The 23,789-nt window shown below is 40.9% G+C and overlaps 1 protein-coding gene across 2 annotated transcripts in view; it reads right to left on the reverse strand.

Moving 5' to 3' along the window:
* SH2D3A (SH2 domain containing 3A) overlaps positions 1-20,682 on the reverse strand; it is a 34,343-nt gene extending 13,661 nt beyond the window's left edge. The window contains exons 1-4 of one of the 2 annotated variants that reach the window (XM_083357141.1): positions 20,362-20,682; positions 12,685-12,810; positions 3,363-3,787; positions 2,908-3,005 (exon numbers count right to left, since the gene is read on the reverse strand). In XM_083357141.1, the coding sequence (XP_083213267.1) occupies positions 2,908-3,005; positions 3,363-3,787; positions 12,685-12,792 (631 nt within the window). In that variant the 5' untranslated portion in view covers positions 12,793-12,810; positions 20,362-20,682. Of the gene's footprint in view, positions 1-2,907; positions 3,006-3,362; positions 3,788-12,684; positions 12,814-20,361 lie in introns of both variants that reach the window. The other variant, XM_083357140.1, reaches the window with a different exon arrangement.
* Between the last annotated feature and the right edge of the window lie 3,107 nt (positions 20,683-23,789).

Consider the following 23,789-nt stretch of genomic DNA (forward strand, 5'->3'; position numbering starts at 1 on the left):
AAGACACGAAGGAAAATGGGGGTTTTGGATTGCCAGACTGGGAATTATATTACCACGCCGCGGCCCTGAGCTGGATTAGAGAATGGGTAATCTTGAGAAATAGAAGACTATTAACTTTAGAGGGTCACGATTTGCAATATGGCTGGCATGCTTTCCTATGGACGGAGAAACAAGGTCTTTTCTCGCATTTTCAAAGACACCGGATCAGGCAAGCGCTATTCAATACTTGGAAAAAAATTAGATCTCACAATTACACCAAAATACCGGTCTGGCTATCCACCCTTGAAGCGATAGTTTACCCAAATCTGTTTGATTTGGGTAACATAATCTCATACAAGGATATTCTGAATGAGGAGGGGGAATTGAAACTTAGGAATGAACTAGAATTACAAGGTATAAAACTCGATTGGTGGGCCTACTTACAAATCCAATCGAGATTTAGGAAGGATAAAAATGAATGGGGGATATATACCTCTGAAACAGCATTGGACAAAATATTATTGGGACCGGACTCTAAACAAATAAGGAATTTTTATAAATTACTTTTGGGATATAAGCTGTTTGAAGAGCAAGTGAAAGACCCCATGTTGATCTGGGCTAACAATTTAGGACATAACATCGACCTAGATACTTGGCAAACAATTTGGGATAGGAATAAAAGGATAACACTGGCCTCATCGTATAAAGAAAATTTATTTAAAATGTTTTACCGATGGCATCTTCCCCCAGCCCGCTTAGCAAAAATGTACACAACAGCATCTCCCAAATGTTGGAAGTGTTCTGAAGAGATAGGCACATACTTCCACACATGGTGGTCTTGCAGTAAAACACAAAAATTTTGGAGAATGATTTGGATTTGGCTGAAAGAAATATTGAAACAAGATCTGGAGTTTAGTCCAGAACTTTTCTTGTTGGGAATCACGAAAGAGAAATATCCTAAAGATGTGCTATACTTAACGATCCATATTATCACAGCAGCTAGAATATCATTTGCGCAAAAATGGAAAAAGAATGAGATCCCAGGACAAAAAGAGGTTATTAGGAAAATTTGGGATTGCGCTGAAATGGACAAATTAACTTTGGAATTAAAGAATAAAGATCAATCAGACTATTATAGAATTTGGAACAAATTGTATCTTTGGATGGATAAAAAGAAAGGTCTCTATTAGGTTTTACAGACTAGCTCACTGTTTTAAATATTGTGGTATTTCACCGATTTGTAATCTAAGTGTATTTAAGTGTATTTTTGATGTACATATATACATGTATATATATATATTTAAACATTGTAGACAAAAAGGTTTGTCAGCTCGCTGGTACTGTGTCCAATGTTTTTAAATAATAAATTTAATAAAAAAAAATTTAAAAAAAAAAATAAGGATCAATTGATTAACCACACTGATTAATGAAATTAGATGCACTCCTAATAAAGAAAACACTTGTAAAATATTTGATTACTCCAAGTTTAAATCATCATTCCCTAACAAGCAAAGGCACATATTCACGATGATGTTATTGCAATGTAGGCCCCAATATCATCAAGATTTGTTCAATGGGACTCTTGGCCATTGGCAACATAGACAGGCAGCCATTGTCAAAACTGACTAATAACTACAGGCAGCAGCTGCTGCCCTTCAATGTCACCAACAAAAGCTACCCAGTGGTAGAGGCCATGGATCCCATCAGAGCCTTAAAGACCAGCTCTCATCCAAGGAAACCACATGGTATACAAGGCTATCCTGACAATCTTCCGTGGGCTCTGATATCATACAAACCATCAAGCTATTATTTCTGGTTTCCTGTTAAGTTTGTCAACAAATGCAAAATCTATGGTCTATAAACTGCCTCAGCTGGAAAATATAGCACATTTTGGCATGTCATCACAATGTAGCCATCACATGTAAGCATCATGAGACATTAAACGCTTTCTTATAAAATATACATCACTCTAAAGGGTGTTGGAGGGGGGCAACTGACAAAAAGTGGATTATGACTTCACAATGCAAACCCTGTAAATCAGGGGTGTCAAACTCAATTTCATTGAGGGCCGCATCAGCATTGCGATTGCCATCAAGGGGCCGGGTGGGTATGGCCAGGGTGGGCGTATGGCCTACTGGGTGGGCGTGGCTAGAGTGCGTATGGCCTACTGGGTGGGCGTGGCCAGCTCTACAACGTTCGCATCAAGGGTGCCTATGGGGACCTGGGCAGGAGCGGGACAGATCTGAGGGTCTCTGGCAGAAGGAGGGTCTCTGGGCCAGGGCCAAGGCAGTGGGGGCCGTTCCCTCACTGTTTCCACGATGGCTTCGCGGGCCACATGAAACCACTTCGTGGGCCGGATCTGGCCCCCGGGCCTTGTGTTTGACATGTCTGCTGTAAATTATGTACTTGTGTCTGATGTCAGGATGCATGCATGAAATAACAGGATTGCACTGTGATGTCACAACATGTTTTATTATTTTTTTTCACGCTTTTACGTCAAACTACTGAGTCTTCCAAGTTTTGACTATAACTAGAAGCATGTTTTTCATTAAATGGCAATTAAATATTTTCAGGAGAAAGAAATCACATCCTATGTTTTACCTTCCCCATCCTACAGAGCAGTTCTAGCCATGCCAACTTCTGTACCTTTTCTTTGACTCTTAGACACTGTATTGCTTCCACTCCACTGCTTTCCTGCATGATTTAACTGATATCAGGAAAATACAGGATGAGTTGCATAATCCTGAAAAGCTGAAAAATGGCTGCTTCCATTTAGGGGACTCGGGGAAAATATATTAACCTGTATTGTGTCGTGTTATGTTGTATTGCAGATAAAGCAGTAGAGGAACCATATTCCTGTCGCTATTCGTAGACTGAAGGTACTTTATTCCAACCTGCCCATATGGAGTCTGTCTTCCATATACCCACCTGTCAATAAGTTGCTGTCTGATTGGGCACCATGCAATGAAGGTCTCTGGCCCAGCTGATCTAGGCTACTGGGGTCACTTCCACTTCGATCTTTTGTTCTGAGAGGGAAAAACCAAGATACAGAACTAAGTGATCCATTCTCCCCCACAAACCCTATTTCTCAAACATTTGCAGAAAAGCTAACTGACTTTGGGGACTTCCATAATCACACCACCAAACATTCTTTCACTGGTAAGGCTTTCCACATTTTGAGACTTAGACTGTGATAAAGGTCCTGCACTATAAATCTGAGCAAGACCCAGTGAATTGGCCATAATTACTTAAAAGTGTGCCTCATTTCTAAGTAGCTCTATTTAAAAGCACAATTTAGGACTACCATATCATCTTCTCTGCCACACTGCCAAGTTTCACCACCAGCCCCTCCAACAGTTTCACCATGGAGCAAAGTTCCTCACCGGAACAAGTTTCCATCTGCTATTTGTTCTCCAGCAATGGCAGAACGAAAGCTGAACCGTCGAAGAGGTTCTTCTTCCTCCTTTGATGGACCAGGAGGCTGGCCAGTGTCACTGAAACGCTCCTCCAGACAGCGAAGTGGTACAGTCCTGTTAACTGGTCGAGACACCACAGCTCCTGAAATATCTGAGATGATCTTCCGGTTGCCCACATAAAAGCGCACCAGGGCAGGGACATTGTCAAACTGCTCCTGTTCAAACTGGAAAAGGGTGCGAGAATAGCCCTTTCGGGGACGGAGTACCACACGAATTATCTTGAAGTGCAGGGCCTGTCCTTCCCAGAGGCATGACAAGACATAATCACCCCGGCTAGAGCGTGAATCGCGGATCAAGAACTCCCCATCATTCTGCAACATGGATTCTGCCTCCTGAGAGTGAGAGAGAGAGAGAGAGAGAGGTACACATAGAAGGTCTGTCTTTGTTTAAGGAGAGGTCCAACAAAACACAGTATTAGAACAATCTGAAGATGATTAAATACAAGAACAAGACAAAGAGTTGAAGGTTACTGAGAACCAGTGAGATAAGATAAATAAGATAACTTTTGTTGTCATTGTTCACTAGGAGCACACTGGTCCATATTAAAAATGAAATTCTGTTGCCTGCTCTCAAAAGAAAGTATATATAAAGGTAAGGTAAAGGTAAAGGTTCCCCCGCACATGCGTGCTAGTCGTTTCCGACTCCAGGGGCCGGTGCTCATCTCCGTTTCAAAGCCGAAGAGCCAGCACTTGTCCGAGGATGTCTCCGTGGTCATGTGGTCGGCATGACTAGACGCCAAAGGCGCACAGAACGCTGTTACCTTCCCACCGTAGTGGTCCCTATTTTTCTACTTGCATTTTTACGTGCTTTCGAACTGCTAGGTTGGCAGAAGCTGGGACGAGTAACAGGCGCTCACTCTGCTACGCGGCACTCGGGATTCGACCCGCCAAACTGCCGACCTTCTGATCGACAAACTCAGCGTCCTAACCCACTGAGCCACCGCATCCCTTAAAGTATATATCAACCTATACAAATACATAACACACATATACACATTATATCTATCTGTCTGTCTGTATGTATGTATGTATGTACAGTATATGTATACGTGTACGTGTGTGTGTGTGTGTGTGTGTGTGTGTGTGTGTGTGTGTGTGTGTGTGTGTGTGCATGCTATATGGAAAAAACCTGTGACTGAATCTGGATATTCTGCTTCGGATACCATGAAGCCTCCTCCCAGAAGGTAACAAGGAAAACAGGTCGTGAAGAGGATGTGTGCAATCTTTGACAAGCCTGCAGAGCCTGCTCAAGCATCGCTTATATGCTATGTCCTGGAAGTGAACTACCAATGATCTTTTCTGCCATTCTCACCACTCTCTGCACCACCTTCCTGTCCGAAGCAGTAATGGTTCAGACAGGACCTGAAGCAGATACAGAGAATCAGTGAGCATTACCTGACCCATCACAGAACTTCTAATGGGTATTCTCCCTTCCAGATCAGGAGCAACTTCTGTTACTATAATAGGAACAGCTGGTTTAATGAAGATACTTTCTTCTGTACAAGTAAAAGGGGACGAACCGTGCCCTACTCTGAATTTGAGAAATCCTCAGATTCATTGAGCCAAGCGGATATAAGGAATCTTTAATAGGTTTGGTGCTATTATGGCTGATAGTCAACCAGATGTTTAGACTGGATCTGACATTTTGCCCATCTACTGAATACTTCCCAAGTAGTATTGGTACTATCTTTGCTTTTTTCCTGCCACAGTCAATCTACCTCTATTTGCAGGTATTTGTATGTTATGATTTTCTCCATTCTTTCTCTTCTATTCTTCTGTCTCCAAGTACTGCAACAACCACTACGAAAGATTTTTGTCTCTATGATGGTTAAATCTGGGATATTATGTGGAAGGTGCTTGTCTGCTTGAATTCTAAAGTCCCAGAACACTTTTGCTTCTTCATTAATATTGTTGTTGTTGTTGTGAATCCCAGCAATACTAGGCTTCTACAGGAATTTTAAAAAACTAGTCTGGAAAAATAATCTTTTCTCCTCTATGTTTGGATGACCTGAACTGTGTTGGTCAGCACATCATTCCTGTTCTTGGCTTCCAGGGAAACCTAACTCTTTTTCTAAGCCAGGTATGTTCAGAACCTAAGGGCTGTTCTTCATATAATAGCGGCTCTTCACAATTGTTTTATCTAGAATCATTGTTTTTCAGGTTCCAAAATCCAGGAAATTCCTGTTTCCCCCTGATTTCATTCAGGAGGATGTTGTTATGGAATTATGATGGAAAAATCTTATAATTAAGCCTAGTGGTGTTGAGACTAGTCTTCAATGAGGAGGATAGTCTTGATATAGATTATACTCTGATGGAACAACAGACTGAAGGGAAGATAAACATTTCAGGACAACTACGCCGAGATGGAAAAATAGAGAGACCATTTGTTAGTCATTCCAAAAAAATGGTGATCAGATAGCCTTTTCTACTTCAAATAATATATATAATAACACAAGGAGATCTATTTGATGATCTAAAAGCACAGACATGGAAGGCGAGCTGGCAAAGAAAGAAAGCTAGAATAAGACTGAAGAAAATTGGGATTCTGACTTATGAGTGAGAATTAAAATAGAACAGATTCAAATAGACAAGATGTGTACTCTGAATACTAGATTTTGTTATGAGCTGAAATAAAGAAAAGTTTGGTTATTTAAAATTTGGAAGTATATAAATTTGAATATTGATTTGCTTATAAAGGTTGAATGTAAAAGTAATTAAGATATATATAAGCTAAAATTTATTGATAAATGTAATAAATACAGTTCTACTTAGCTGTTATAATAAAAACTATAAGCTTAAATATGAGATAGTAGACATTAAGAAAAATAGGAAGTATTTAATGTTGAAATAAGAGAAATTTTGGTTACTAAATTTAAGATATTTAGAAATTAATAGAAAATAAGAATGTTATACTGTATTATTAATTAGTCGATGTAAGATGGTGAGAAATAGAATATTTTCAAATAGATGATGTGTATCCTGAACATTAGATTTTGTGATGAATTGTGATAAAGGGAACTTTGGTTACTTAAAACTTGGAAATTATAAATATTAAATGTTAAATTTAAATATTAATAGGAAACTAAAAATTGGGAAAAACTAATTAGGACATTGATTGTCTATAAAGATTGAATGTTAAAATAACCAGGATATGTATAAACTAAAAATTATTGATAAATGTAAGAAAGCTATTTTTATTTAATTGATATAATAAGGTTTGTATTAACAACAACAACTTTATTGATTAGCCCTTGGGCCATATCAAAGTGCAAAGTTCCAGCAACAAAACCGTCACCAAAACTTGATAAAAGCAATCCAAAATGGAATTTGATAAAATACAATTTAAAATGGAATTTGATAAAATACAATTTAAAATGGAATTTGATAAAATACAATTTAAAATGGAATTAAAATAAAATACAATTTAAGATGAAATAGTAATAAAATACAATCTAAAATGAAATTGTAATAATATACAATAATTTAAGATATAGATAAAATATGATAACATTATATTTCGGAGTCGCCCTGGCAATCTACCCCAATCAGTCCCACATATGCAGATCTTAACCGGATCATTTTGTTTAAGTACTGTGCTACGTTAAATGTTATTTTCAAGTTCTGACCGGACATAAGGTAAGTTATTTTGATGTGGGGATCCCAATGGGTCATTCGTTTGGTATATAGACCAAGATACCTGTCTCTCACCCTCTTATACAGACAACAGTGAAATAGGATGTGAGCCAGGTCCTCTACCTCTGCCGCTCCGCAAATGCAGAGATGCTCATTGTACGGTATAGCATGAAATCTCCCATATCTGACCATTGTGTCAAGCTGTTCGAATCTCGCTCTCGTAAATATCTCCCTAAGATGTTTTGGGAGATGTAACTTCAAATAACTGTCCACTTGAAAAGTACATTTGTATTTACTCAGCCATTTCAAGTTACCCACCTTACTAAGGATACCTATATCAGTTTGTGCTTCTATATCCTTAATTCTTTGGGCAACTCTTTTTTTAGATTGTTCTCCTGTTACACAAGAGACAGGAAGGCCACAGCTTCTTACAAACTATGTTAGTTTGGTGATCCAGGAGATTTGTGATTGTAGTTTTATTTGCTCTAATAGGCATAATTTGGGGAGTCTATCAGTCTCCGTTTCATTAACTTTGCACCAGAAGTTATAAGCTCTAATTTTAGATAATGCCTGAATTGTATGAATTCCCAATTCAGCTCTAACTGCTGCAGCAGATGTTCTTGGATCTACACCCAAAATACATCTCAAATTTATTTTATTTTATTTATTTATTTATTTATTTATTTTATTGGATTTGTATACCGCTCTATTCCCGTAGGACTCAGGGCGGTTTACAGGGCAGTTAAAACCATGAATACAAAAAATTAAAAACAAATAAAACAATTAAATTAAATTCAAGCCCCAAGAGTAAATCTAAAACCCAGTTAAATTAACAACCCCACAGTCTGGACCAAACAGATCAAAGAGCCAAGTTTTCAGGTCCCGGCAAAATGAGCAAAGGTCGGGGGCAGTCCTAAGTTTGGTGGGTAGTTGGTTCCATAGGGCAGGCACACCCACAGAGAACGCCCTTCCCCTGGGAATAACCCGCCGGCATTCATTAACCGGCGGTACCCTGAGAAGGCCCTCCCTGTGGGGGCGCACAGGACGATGGGAAAATGATGCCGGCAGCAGGTGTTCCCTTAGATATTTTATTTATTTATTTTATTTATTTTTATTACATTTATATCCCGCCCTTCTCCAAAGACTCAGGGCGGCTTACAAGCTTAGCAGTAGCCTAAGTAGTCCAGACCCAAGCCATTTAGGGCTTTATAGGTCATTACCAGCACCTTGAATCTCACCCGGAGGGCAACCGGAAGCCAATGCAGCTCACAGAGAAGAGGTGTTACACAGGAGTATCAGGAAGCTCCCATCAAAACTCGCGCGGCTGAATTCTGCACCAGTTGAAGCCTTCGGGTGGTCCTCAAGGGCAGCCCCATGTAGAGGGCATTGCAGTAGTCTAACCGGGAGGTCATGAGTGACTGTACGTAGAGTATCTCGGTCCAGATAGGGACCAGGCGAATCTGGGCAAAAGTTCCCCTGGTCACGGCTCCTATATGATCTTCCAAACTGAGCCGTGAATCCAGGAGGACTCCCAAGTTGCGAGCCCTATCAACGGGGGGTAATACCTCATCCCCTATTGTTAATGATGGAGAAGGCTGGTCAGCCCGAGATGCCGGTATGAACAGCCACTCAGTCTTGTCAGGATTGAGACGAAGCCTGTTTCTCCCCATCCAAACCCGGACCGCCTCCAGGCAACGGGACATCACAGTGAGGGCATCACTGGGTTGGGTCGGGGTGGAAAGAAAAAGTTGGGTATCATCAGCGTACTGGTGATACCCCACCCCGAAACCACGAATGAGCTCACCCAGCGGCTTCATGTAAATGTTGAACAGGAGGGGAGAGAGGACCGACCCCTGAGGGACTTCACAAACGAGAGATCTCGGGGTGGACCTCTGTCCTCCCGTCAACACCGACTGCGAGCGGCCCAGGAGGTAGGAGGAGAACCACTGTAAAATGGTGCCTCCCACTCCCAGCCCCCTGAGACGCCGCAGTAGATTACCATGGTTGATGGTATCAAAAGCTGCTGAGAGGACTAGGATAGAGGAACAACCCCTGTCCCGAGCCCGCCAGAGATCATTCACCAGTGCGACCAATGCCGTCTCTGTGCTATGCCCAGGTCTGAAACCCGATTGGTACGGGTCGAGATCATCAGTTTCCTCCAGGAACAGAGGAAGCTGATGCGCTACCACACTCTCAACAACCTTCGCCAAAAAGCGAAGGTTGGAGACAGGACGATAGTTATTGTTAATGCTGGGACTGTGTTTGTTCTAGGACTGTGGTTGAGTAAAGACCCTAAAACTCTGCTCCATACAAGAGCATTGTGGTAACCTTAGCCTTATAAACCTTGAGTAATGGAGCTAGGGACCCTGGGTAACTATGGTTCTTTAGTTTGAGCAATAAATTCAAACGGGCTTTTGCTCTAAATGTACTCTGTTGATGATGGCAGGCCCAAGATCCAGTCTTGGAAAAAGTTACTCCCAAATATATAAAGGTATTAACCTGCTCAATTGGTCCACCATCTAATTGCCACTGATGTCTCTGATGGTTTCTTCCAAACACCATTATTTTCAGTTTAGATTTGCTAATGATTAGGGAGTTATCCTGGCAATAAGAGATGAATCTTCTTAATAGCCTACATAATCCTACTTGCAAGCTGTTACAGTAAGTATTTAGGATCATTGGCATGTGTACCATGGTATCTTTCATTAACCCTGGCAAGTCATTGATGTATAAATTAAATAATAATGGGGCCAGGATACACCCTTGCCTTATCCCTTTATTTGTGTGAATCCTGTTAGTCAGGGCCCCATTAACCCCATACCGCACCCTCAAACAGGTACTTGTGTAAAGGGCTTTAATCAGAGCCAGGAGTCTGGGTTCTATTTTAAGAGATGTCAATTTACTCCATAGTATGTCTCTATTTACCATATCAAATGCTGCTGTAAGGTCTATGAAAGCAGCAAACAGGGGTTTCCTCTTATAGGCATATTTGGCAATTAGATGGTTCAAAACAAAGCAGTTATCAATAGTAGATCTGTTTTTTCTAAAACCTGCTTGTTCTTCTGTGAGGATGTTGTTTTCCTCTACCCAGATTTCAATTCTGTTCAAAAGATACCTAGCATATATTTTTGCTACAATGTCAATCAGGCTGATGGGCATATAATTACTAGGATCCTTTTTATTCCTTTTTATATATGGGGACAACTATTGCCATCTTCCACCCATCTGGTATATGTCAGGTGTTATTTATGTGTGTAAAAAGACCTGCTAATACAGGGCCCCACCAGTTGGGAAATTTCTTAAATAATTCTGCTGGTAAAAAATCCTCGCCTGGGGCTTTATTGCTCTTTAAGCTTTTAATGATGGACAAGATTTGTATTAGTTTAAACATGAGACAGTAAATACTAAGGGGAAAAGAGGAAATATTTAATGTGGTAGTTTGAGACTTGCACTAAAGATACTTGTATGTTATTGAATTATTGATTAACTCAGCTACCACATTGCTTTTTAAATATTTAGATCTAAAATTAGAAAAATGAATAAAAAGTTTTTTAAAAGATTATATTCTGTTGATGAAATATATATTTTGCTGACGATGTTATAGCAATGTGACGTCTGTCATCCCCACCTCATGCCTCCAGTCCTCTCCCTTGGCCATCTTCCACTCCTAGTCTCCGTTTTCTATGTCAGATGCCAAGGGAAATAAGCAAGAGAGACTTCCTGGTGCAGAAGTAACTTTTTCATGGGTAGAAGCCGACAGCTGCTTTAATGATTGGGTCTATCGTCCCTGGATAAACCAGGAAATCTTATGTTTTGCTTTCTTGTTTGGCACTATGACAGAACATTCTGAATATGGAGGCTCTATTATCTTATGTTACACAAGGACCTGTCCCAAATGAAGTTAACATGCAAGAAAATATAGTTTTTGATCTCTAATGATTGAGAGAACAAACTGTATGCACTTAAGAAAAAAATAACGTTTCCCTTAGCAAAAATACTGTTCCCGAGCAGACTCCAATTGTTTTCCCCTTTACTAGGAACTGTGAAAAAAATACCTCCTAATCAAATTGATCCTGCCCTTCCTCTTTTACCCTATCCATCCATCCTCCATCCAAATTCTGTTTTCCTTCAAGTGTTTCTGCTCTTCCCCTCCATATAGAAAAAGATGCATGTAATTCTTTATGGTTAAATATTAACTAATACAGTTGATAAAACTAAACTATATGACTATAGTAAAGATTTGATTCGGTTAGTAGCCATGGAAACAAACTATATCTATCACAACTGCCTAATCTTCATTCCTTCTTTAAAATAATTCTACCTGGAAACTTTTTCTTAAGAGAAATTTCAAGCTAGACCTCTCTTTGAAACATTCCTTTTTCTCCCTTTAATTACCAGCAGTCAAATGCCTTTATTCTGAAAACTTCACTTCCTATAAAGGACAGGAAAGCTAACAATGGTTGTTCCCTATTAAAAGCCCCATTTGCCCAAAGTCAGATAACAGGCAAAGATTATTATGTCAATCTTACTAAAGGCAGTTCTTCATAGTGTGGCAAAGGCACTACAAGTACTATTACTTTCTCCAAATTAGTGCTCCTAGTAGAATTCTACAATTTACAAGACTACATAGATCAGACATGTCAAACACAAGGCCCGGGGGCCGGATCCGGCCCGCGAAATGGTTTCATGCGGCCCGCGAAGCCATCCTGGAAACAGTGAGGGAACGGCCCCCACTGCCTTGGCCCTGGCCCAGAGACCCTCCTTCTGCCAGAGACCCTCAGATCTGTCCCACTCCTGCCCAGGCCTCCATAGGCACCCTTGATGCGAACGATGTAGAGTTGGCCATGCCCACCCAGTAGGCCATAAGCACTCTAGCCACGCCCACCCAGTAGGCCACGCCCACCCTGGCCATACCCACCCAGCCCCCTGAGGGCAACCGCAATGCTGATGCGGCCCTCAATGAAATTGAGTTTGACACCCCTGACATAGATCAAGAAAATATTACTGAAATTTGTCCTCCCCACTCCCACCAAGGATGCTTGGTGGAATGATGAAGTGTTGTAAAAAACAAAGCTGACAAAAAGATATTATATAACATACATAAAGAGAAAAAGAAGTAATCAAACAAAGGAAGGAACAATTAAGGTTACTTTTACAAAGAAAAATACAGAGCAATGTTCACAGAAAGAAATATTTGTTCTGGAAATGGGTAAAAATGGCTAAGTAAAAAGCCTTCAGCAAAGTTAAATGAACTAAAAAAGTGATGAAATTATTTATGACTAAACTAACAAAAGAAAAGGCAGAAACGAATTTATGGAGATCTCCATGGGAATAATAGTGATATTTCTAAGAACAGAATTGAAACAAATGCAATAAATGTTAGCTTCTAGGAACCACAGTATAAAAGGATATTTATATAAACCCTTAATTTTCCTTTTTCTTTCCATCCTGCATAACTGATAATTTGGCCTCTTCTTTTAAAACGGTTGATTTGTCTCAATTTGCCCTTTGCTTCTGTAATTACATTTTTATTTATACTGTTTTTCACTGACTGTATGACAACTAGCTAATCAAGTAACAGATTTTTGCTTCCTTACCTTCCGTGGCAGGCAACCATGGTACCATGCATGGCTGCACAACTGTTCAGTACCAAGTTTCAACTCTTCCTCCAGCTCCTTTCTTAGTCTCTCATTGACCAATTCCATGTTCTTCAAGAATTAAATCTCCTAGAAAAATCAGGAGAGCTTGTAAACATCAGTGGCTATATCCCCAACAAGCTCAAAAAAGCAGAGAAGAATCCCCTATATCAGGGGTCCCCAACCCCCAGTCCACGGACTGGTACCAGGCCACAGCATGCCAGCAACCAGGCTGCACAAACAAGCAAAACCCCATCCGCGGGATGCAGGCAGCACACAGAACCATGCCCCCTCTGGTCCACGGAAAAACCTCTCTCCACGTAACCGGTCCCTGGTGCCCAAAAGGTTGGGGACCTCTGCCCTATATCTCAATTTTCCTTGGACGGGCAAAGGATTCTTAAGCAATCACATGACACAAACGGAACAGATTCCTGGAAAGAGCTGCTGGTGCAGTTTGACTCAGTTGAAGCCATCATGGTGTACTAGTTGAAGAAATGGGGCTTAAATTTCTGCAGAGTTATGAAATTCATTAAATGGCCTTGAAGTGTCACCCCTGGCCTACTCAACCTCAAGGGATTATTATCAAAGTAAAAAATAGCAGAAGGAATGTTCACCTCAGGAAAAATACCCATAAATGCTGCAAGTATAAATGAGGCATTTCAAATACTTTTGGAGGCAATATCCATTTTAAAAAGCCAGAAAGCAAATGGAGCAGTTTTTCCCAGTCTGTGCCCCGCAGATACCTCAGGATCACTAGTCCTAGAATTTCTGGCCACATGGTACAAGACCCTGAAAAGGTACCAGGAAGGTTAGGGGAGGGGAGGAGAAGCAAAACCCTCCACACAACATGCAACAGCAGGGCACACATTACCCCAAATCCAATTCAAGCACAAGCAAATCCCACAAAAGCAGCATCACATCAAATTGGGGATCTTATCCTGTGGTAACAAGGAAAGGCCAGAACAGGGCACAGATAGCCACAAGAAGGTGAAATGCAGGGCTAGAGGCAGAGGTGGGACTCAAATCTGTGAACAACCAGTTCTCTGTGTGGATGACGCTTCCGGAAGTCCATTTTGGGCCTGGACAACAAAAAATTAACTACCAGTTCTTTTGAAGTGGTGCGAACTGGCTGAATCCCACCACTGGCTAGAGCAGGGGTAGGCAACCTTGGCTCTTTTATGACTCTTGAACTTCAACTCCCAGAATTCCTGAGCCAGCAATCATAAAAGAGCCAAGGTTGCCTTTCCCTGGGCTAGAGGGTCCTGGATTCAGAATGGAGAATTACAACTAACCAGATTGAGATAACATGGGGTTTTGATAAAAAAATAAATAAATAGAAGGATTCATGCAGACTGATCATGCTGTTTTATTTGTGTGTTAATCTTTAAAGGTGACTTCAATCTCGTCTCAATCTTTCATTTCCAATTTCCAACACTGGAAGTCAGCAGGCCCCAATGCTTGTTATGGATGGCTTGTGTGAGTTTTCGTAACATTTCATAGTAGACTTCTGAACTGTTGATCAAACCACGTTCCATGAACTTCACTAGCAGTTCTCCTTTGGCATCTTCACATTTGGCGGGATTTTCCATGGCACTTCTGGTGTGATGTTGGTTCACGATAATGCTCACCCGCACACCACTAGACGCACCCAAGAACTTTTGAAGCAGTCCTGTTGGGATGTTTTTGATCACACACCCCACAGCCCAGATTTGGTGCCGAGCGACTACTACTAAGGAATTTCAAACCTTGTAAGACATTATGACAAGTGCCTCAATTTGAATGGTGATTATGTCAAAAAGTAATGTAATGTTGTAGTTTTCTAATGCGTATAATAAAGGTTCTGTATTGATAACTAAACGGAGGTTTATTTCCAAATTGTCCTCATAATTGACCTCTGATGATGTTTACTGTCACCTTCTTACAAGGTTGACACTGTACTTACTGCTCTGAAAGTGAGCAGAGTGTCACTTATCTTGTATGGCATACAAGCTGCTGGCATATGCAAGTTATATAGACCTTCCTGAATCACTTTGATGCATCAGGGAAAGTGGCAGTGTAACTTCTGGATCATGATGTTGTGTGTTCAATTGTGCAGCACATTCAGAGTTTAGAATATAGAAGTGAGTTCCTGGATTGCCACCATGCTGTTGCTTGAGCAGCATTATAAGTCTTGCCTTGCAGAGACAAGTTAATACTACCCACCTAGGACAAAATTAACAATTAACAGTGGGGGAAAGACATGGAAAATAAAGCCATTCAGTTTCCAAGTTGCACTTTTTATGTACATAAATAAATACTAATATGCTACAAATTTTCCTTTCTAAACAAGCCAGTCGAGATTTTTTAGTAAAGTTGTCTCCCATCTTAAAGTGTATTACCATCATCAACAGCCCCATTTTCAGAGGATTCTAAAAAATAAAGTAATTCTATTAAAAGCTGAGCTATTAAAGGAATCTAAAGGAATCTTTTTTTAGAGTTTTCCAAACATATCAGAACATTCCAGCTAGCTACTAATATAGTTATTTTCACCAACATTCAAGGATAAATTACATTTCATCTTCAATTTGCTTCACGCTAGGTGTGCACACACAGAAGAAACATTCCTTTCAAAAATAGCAAATGAAAAAGCTGAAAAATATTATTCCAAGAAAAGGGGTACAAGCGAGTTGGTAATATTACTACCTCATGGATAACCAGCCTGGTACAAAGCTAGCTTCTGTCCGAGTTGAGAGAAATCTATTTTTCCTGAGTTCAGGGGGAAAAAATAACTTACCGTATACCAGAGGACAACATACTTTAACTCTCTCAACAGGTTCAAAAGTCCACAGAAACCCAACAATTAAATCTAAATATTTCCTTAGAGAACATAAATTGAATTCAGAAAATAAGCTGCTTTCTAACAGGGGAGGGGTAAAATATTAAAAATAAACAACAGGTGCCGTTTGTCTTCTTGCAGAAAAAAAAACACCAGCTCCAGAAGTGTCCTTTAAGTATTTCAGGAACATTTACCACTTTGCAGGGGGGGGGGATAACCCCCTCTATCAGCCTCCAGTCTGCCACCCAGCATGTGCTTCTGAACAACCAATGAAAAATTGTTCCTTTTGAAAAGAACTGGAAAGGCTATGACAAGATTCAAGCTAAACACTTAGCAGAGGAGGAAATAGTGTCAAATAAATGATGTGGGGGGAGGGGGGAAGCAGGATCTTCTAATAGAAAGGAAATGCTTTATGTGACTCTCTTCTCCAGGTTTGAACCTTGTTCCCAACATAAGAGCAAAATCAACAAATATGTGGAAAAGACATAACTACAGGATTTAAATGATCTCAACCCTTAGAAGCAGCACCATTTAGGGAGCGATGACAAACACACACATACATTGTTTCAAGCCATATTTATCTCTTCCTGAGAAGCACTCACATAATACAGAAAAACAGAGTTGGAAGGGACCTTGCAGGTCTTCTAATCTAGTCCATCTTCTTGATCAAGCAGGAGATCCTATATTTAAAATAGTTATTTTGCTAAAATATATAATTGAAATAATGTTCTCTTGAAACCAGTGAGTTTCTCTTCTAACCTAGCCCCTATAGATGAATCTTGAAGAGCAGGCTCCTGGATATGTTTGTGTGTTTCTCTCCATCATGAAACAGCAGTCCAGAGAAGATAACACTTTTTTTTTGTCTATTGAACATTTCCTCATTCTCAAAAGTGTTTGATTCAAAAAGGATTTACTGCCTAAAGGCAAAGAAAAAACAAATACCATATATTGCTCAATTGCGGCTATGTCTCTACTTTGGAATTTTTGCTCTGCACTCACATCCATCAACAAACTTCTGGCTGCTCATGAAAGACTTGACTCTTCCTCTCCTGGTGCTCCTCACATTTGGAATTGCTTCACAGAACACCTGATGCTATCGCCCTTACGTCTTCCAAACTCCTTCTCAAGTATGTCTTCCCCATGAACATTTTCATCTTCCCCCTGAACACACTCAGGTTAAAGTTCATTCTCAACCACAGAAATTCACTTGATAGCTTCGAGAGAATTGTACTCTTTCAGCCCATTCTACCCCACAGAAATGTGCTTACAGAGATAAAATGGAGACCACCATGGTAGCCACCTTGTGTTCCTGTAAAAAAAAAGTCAAGATAGAAATCTAATGCAGAAACAAATTGGGAATTTATAACTAAGTATGAGCTGAATGAAATGGATATTCTTCCTTCCTTGGTCTTTCCCAATTTCTGTCCCCTTTCTCTATTCATTCTTAGAGCCCAATTTTACAGAATACAGAATAACAGAGATGGAAGGGAACTTGGAGTTCTTCTAGTCCAACCTCCTGCTCAAGCAGGAGATCCTACTGCTAAGCTTGTAAGCCGCCCTGAGTCTTTGGAGAAGGGCGGGATATAAATGGAATTAAAATAAAATAAATAAATAAATAATCCTATACCATTCTAGACAAATAGTTTTCCAATCTCTTCTTGAAAGCATCCAAGGATGAAGCACCCACAAATTCTGGAGGTAAGCTGTTCCACTGATTAATTGTTCTAACTCTCAGGAAATTTCTCCTTAATTCTAGGTTGCTTCTCTATTTGTTAAGCTTCTGTTTCTTCTTTTCTTGCTTTGGAGAATAGGTTAAGCCCCTCTTTTCTGTGACAGCTCCTTAAACACTGGAAGACTGCTATAATGTCACCCCTAATTGAGTATCATGTCACTCTCACTTGATGAGTTCCACTTCTCAGCTAGATCATTTATGAAGTTATTGAAGAGCACAGATAGTCCTCGACTTAGTGGCCATTCAAAATTACAATGGCACTGAAAATAGTGACTTATGATCATATTTTACTCTTATGACAGTTGCAGCATTCCTGTGGCCACCTGATCACATGGTCCCCATTTGTGATCTTCTGACAAGCAAAGTCAATGGGAAAGCCAGATTTACTTAACAGCGGTGTTACTAATTTAACAACTGCAGTGATTCACTTAACAACTGTGGCAGGAAAGATTGTAAAATGGGACAAAGTTCACTTAACATCTGTCTCACTTAGCAACATAAATTTTGGGCTCAATTGGGGTTGTAGGTCGAGGACTATCTGCACTGAGCGTAAAACTGAACCTTGGGGTACCCCACTACTTACTTCCCTCCATGTTTATGTAGTTCTGTTGAGGACTACACATTGAGTATGGTTTATCAGCCAGTTAAAAATCCATCTGGTGGGATGCTGCCTATTCCATATTTTGCTATTTTACCAAGTAGGCTGTGGTCTACAAGTGGTCTTCGACTTGCAACAGTTCATTTAGTGACCAAAGTTACAACAGCAATGAAAAAAGCGACCTATGACCATTTTTCACACTTACAACCGTTGCAGCATCCCCAAGGTCATGTAATCAAAGTACGGACTCTTGGCAACTGATCCATATTTATGATGGTTGCAGTGCCCTGAGATCATGCGATCACCTTTTGTGACCTTCTGACAAGCAAAGTCAATAGGGAAGCCACATTCACTTAACAACCATGTTATTAACAACTGCAATGATTCACTTAACAGCTGTGGCAAGAAAGGTTATAAAATGGGGCACAATTCATTTAACAAATGTCTCATTTGGCAACAGAAATTTTGGGGTCAATTGTGGTTGTAAGTTGAGGACTACCTGTATTTTTTCAAATGTCCTAAAGGTAAAGGTAAAGGTTCCCTCGCACATGCATGCTAGTCATTTCCAACTCTAGGGGCCGGTGCTCATCTCCGTTTCAAAGCTGAAGAGCCAGCACTTGTCCGAGGACGTCTCCGTGGTCATGTGGCCGGCATGACTAGATGCCAAAGGCACACGGAACGCTGTTACCTTCCCACCGTAGTGGTCCCTATTTTTCTACTTGCATTTTTACATGCTTTTGAACTGCTAGGTTGGCAGAAGCTGGGACGAGTAACAGGCGCTCAAAACTGCTGACCTTCTGATCGACAAGCTCAGCGTCCTAACCCACTGAGCCACCGCGTCCCTTACTCAAATGTCCTAGTCCACAGTCTTTCACTGGTCCACTAATTTTGTCATTTTGTCAACAAATGCAATAAGATTTATCTGGCATGATCTGTTTTTAGTTTAATTTTAATCTAATCTCTCTGAGAAAGGGGCAGAATGTCCACATACAGTGGTTCTTAAAATGATATTCATAATATATATCCAGTATATATTTAGAAATCCATCAAAGAATACTAGGGCATTTTCTAAACTTGGCATGATTTTTCTCATCTGATTAATCTGTGGGAACATAAGAAAAGACACTTCCCAGATTTGCAATGAACTCAGTTCCTCCAAAGTTAAATCAAGGCATTGCAGTGATTTGGGTGAAGTTTCCACACACTCTCTGTCATTTCACTAAGCTGAATCATCTTCCAACTGACTAGTGAGGTAGTCCTTCCCCAGAATCTGCTTCTAGCCTCTGTATTCAGACCACAACCTCATTCATTCAAACTCATCCAATTTGCTTCTTAGAAAGAAGGAGCCACTATAAACTAAAAACCTGCCCAGAGGTTATGACTGAGGTCAGGCAAAAATTCAGCTATACATGCCCAGGACTAATGCAGTTGTGGGGAAGGCATTGACTTTTTACATATGAAAGGACTAAGTCAAACATAATTTCACAGGAAGGATTGCTCAGCCAAAGATGAAGAAAGAGAGGAGGAGGACTTGTGCTTTAAAGCCCTTATTGCATACTTTGTATGCGCCAATCTCCAAATCCCAAAACTTACACTGACTTCTATACATTCAAATATATTTACAAGTATCAATTTTATTTATTGTAATATATTCTTAAGTCCACATTTCTTTTCAAATCTCCATATTTTATCTTCACAATAACAATGTGAAATTGAAGCTGCAGTGTTTAAATCTAGATGGGGAAAGAACAGTCTATCTCATACAGAGATAATGAATATATTAATCCCCCTCCGATATCTGAAAATGATACTCCCATCTTCATTTATTTATATTCCACCGTTGTTATTTTAACCAATAATTCAAGGCAGTGAATATAGCCAATATTCCTTCTTCCTATTTTTCCCACAACCATCCTGTGAGGTGGGTTGGGCTGAGAAAGAGTGATTGGCCCAAGGTAACCCAGCTGGCTTTCATGGATAAGGCGGAACTAGAACTCACAGTCTATCCTGATTTTTAGCCTGGTGCCATTCAACAACCTTTTCCCAGAATTATTTATTTCCTATTTAGGTCTGATATTTGCCCTTATCATATTCACTCAGGCTAAGAATTCCACCCATCCATATTGACTTGGGAATACATACCACGAACAAAGAATAGCCTACTTCTCATTTATTTATATACAATTACTCTCTGGATTACTAACATGTCATAGCAATAAAAACAGTTAAACCAAACATGTCAAAAACAATACATCAGAAGCCCTCGTTTTCCTATCTAACGCAGCTGCATCCGCCAGATGCCAAGAACGCAATGTTGCCAAAAAAGGGGCGTAAGCCACATAATAGGGCTAGCAGGTGTGGGAATGCTCTCCCTTACTCAAGGGAGGATACGTGCATTCTCAGTCTAAACCCCGGAGAGCCATTCTGAAAACGCAGGTTCAGGTGAATAAGACCTCCTGCACCTAAGGAATAACAACTAGGCGCGTACTGTACCTTTTTCCGCTGAGTTAGGAGGAAATGTGGAAATTATGTCGAAAGAGAAGGCAGCGAGACAGGTCCGCGGGCAACCGCCGAGAGAAGACGGCGGAAAAGGTGCGCCCGAAGAACAAACCCCGCCCGCCCCGCCAGGAGAGGCAGGACCAAAGTTGGAAGGGCCTCCCACGTGTCCTCGACCTCAAGCCAGCGTTAATCCCCTCTGGTGCGAAAGCAAACCCAGATCCTCCTCCGTTCAACGTACTAAGCCAGCGCGGCTACTTTGAGGTATTACCCGCCACGCTGCTGGGGCGGAACCTGCCTGCCTGCCTGCCTCCCATCCGCAGCTCACCACCAGTCAGGATCCCCGCCCTTTCCCGCTTCGCGCATTCCTCCGCTATCGGTACCGACCCCGCTCCAAGCGTGGCTGCCGTTCACCCGCCGATTTGAACTTTCTGCCGGCGCTGCACACGCCTCGGGTGAAGGAAACGTGCGCGAGTGGGAGAGGAAAACTCGCGGTACGGCCCTTCAGGGCAGCGCCTTTTCAGCGTTCCCTCCGGAGAGAATTGCAAACAGTCTCTGGCTGCTCTACCCCACCCGTCTGAAGGCGTTTTCTAAATTCATTCTTACGTTACTGTGTGTTTGGCTTCTGTAGCCTAAAAAAAATGATCAGGACAAGTCAAGCTAAATCTGAGTGCAATCCATCTACTTGAGACTCTCATGGTTTTAGACCAAAATTAGCGGGCCTGAGGGTAAATTAATACTGCATTCCAATCCGGCCCATTTCATAGGGGTTGTCTTTTTTCCAGCTCTTGCCAGACAAATCCAATTTTACATTGGGAGGAAAAGGATGGGAATACTTTTGAAAAGTGAACTCATAACTTTCAGCCTTCTTAAGCACTGAGAGGCTTCTCCAAGGAAGACAAGTGTGTTTGTTTATCACAGTGCTTTCATATAAATATATACAACATCCCAGCGGGTGCTTTCTTCCATAGTTCTGATGACAGAACTATGACAGAGGCTTACTCTGAAGTAACGCATATTGGGTTCTTCAGAGTTTATGCCTTAATGAGTGAACTATTTACAGCTTTAAAAATAGGCTTGGAATTGTTTTTATTTGCAGCCAATGCTAACGGATTTTGTGTGCTGAGTAGTATATTGTCGGCACACAGTTCATTGTTCCAGTTCATCCCTATCAGAAGGAAATTTTCCATCAAATCTGTAAGAATCACATGATTCAATGCTAAGCTCAACAAAAATGATTAGAAATATTACAAAAATCTATTAAATTGATTGTCTGGAATTTTTAAAAAGAGTATACTTTTAGACTTCTCAGTGTAAATGGAAATTTGCTACAGCCCATATCCCAAAACTGATCAAGACAGAAAATGCAAAAGACTTGATAGTCCAAAAAGAGGAAGACATGGGAATCAACTTTGTACATCACAGAAAAAAGCCAAAAAAAGTTCCCCAGGAGTCCAGTCAAAGTAGAGTATCAGCCAACCATGTTTTCAGAACCATCACCTTTTGAACCAGCAAGGCTGTTCTTAATGATGTCATTTGGTGGATCAGGATGTGCTGTTCTGCTGATGTCCTGCCTGTGGCCTCTCAGAAGTCTCTGGCTGGTCCAGATGGGAGTTAAATGCTGCATTAAACAGTAGGATTCTCGTTATGCTCAGATCGCATGACATATTCTCACAACACTCGCTGTGATTTATAATATCTATCCACTCTGCTTCCTCTTCATGCTCTTCTCCCCTGTGTTTACAACTGATGGTGATGGCTCAGTTTTATAGAATGTTAGTCTGGGTATTTCAGGAAAAAAATCATTTATTACAAATTGTCATGGACATTGCTGTAATTCTTGCCAAAAATTTAGAGGGCAGAGGACTCCAGTGATGGATAACTTTATAAAGACTTTTTAAAAGCCAGTACTATTTTGAACTCGCCCAATAAATGTTCAAGTGTTCCCATTAAATGTACTAGTATTTGATAAACATTCACATGAAATGTATAACCAAGGCCTGTATTTTTATTTTTACAAGAAAAACTCCAGTACAGAGTATGCAAACAAGTTGAAATTATGCAAACAAGTTGAAATTATGCCCTGATTTTTGTTTTATATATACAGGAAAGAAGCAGGCAGGCAGGGCGCGGAGGTCCGGAGACCTGCCGACGTTTGGGGAGGTTTGGGGAGGCAGGCTGCTTCTTTCCGCAGCGGAAAGAAGCAGGCAAGAAGCAGCCTGCCTGCTTCTTTCCGCTGCGGAAAGAAGCAGCCTGCCTGCTTCTTTCCGCTGCGGAAAGAAGCAGCCTGCCTACGCTGCGGAAAGAAGCAGGCAGGCAGGGCGCGGAGGTCCGGAGACCTGCCAACGTTTGGGGAGGTTTGGGGAGGCAGGCTGCTTCTTTCCGCTGTGGAAAGAAGCAGGCAGGCTGCTTCTTTCTGCTGCGGAAAGAAGCAGGCAGGCAGGGCGCGGAGGTCCGGAGACCTGCCGACGTTTGGGGAGGTTTGCGCGCGCACCTCCCCAAACCTCCCCAAACTTCGGCAGGTCTCCGGACGGCGGTGGCTTGGGAGAGGTGCGCGCGATCCCGGAAGCACCAAAGCCTCGGCCGCGCACAAGTCCTCGGTAAGTTTTTTTGTTGACTGGAGTATAAGCCGAAGTGGAATTTTTCAGCCCAAAAAGTGGGCTGAAAAATTCGGCTTATACTCAAGTATATACGGTATATATATATATATATATATATATATATATATATATATATATATATATATATATATATATTAAAATCTTTGAACACCAGGATGGATAAAACAGTCGTTTATTGCTAAAAGATCATTATAAGCAATAAAAAGTAACTGTTTAAAGTATATCTACCTAAACTAAGCTTTCGGTGGTCCTCTGCCAGCGTCATCAGAGAAAAAACATTGAAGGTTTGAAAAACCATTGATAAGCCTGTTTGGTTCCGTGCTCTGCTCATTGGCTGTGTGATGGACCTTGCTCTAGCCAATTGCGATTGTTCTGACTGTCTCACATCGCTTCCCTTGCAATCCGGTCTTACTGTCCCCCTTTTTTAAAATTTCTCCTCCCTATCTGTTTTAGTTTGACTACCTTAACTGGTCTTGTTATCTTTTGCTGTTTCTCATCCAATGTCATAGCTGTTGGTTATTAATTATTAATTATGTGTGTGTGTGTGTGTGTGTGTGTGTGTGTGTGTGTAAATTTTTAGATTGCTAACAAAGAATTAAAGGGAGACTGATATGCATTTCAAACTTATTTGTTTTCATCAGTCAGCCATACCCTTCTGAGATTTGAACCTGGGCTGATTGCACATTAGGCAGTTGTTTTAACCTCTAGGCCACAAGCTCTATCTCACTTTGTTAGCTGAGAAGCAAGGGAGATATGTGTTAAATGCTTGTTAACTATTTAGATTACCTTGCTAGGCCCCAAACA

The sequence above is a fragment of the Vipera ursinii genome, assembly GCF_947247035.1.
Source record: "Vipera ursinii genome assembly, chromosome: 2".
NCBI lineage: Eukaryota > Metazoa > Chordata > Lepidosauria > Squamata > Viperidae > Vipera > Vipera ursinii.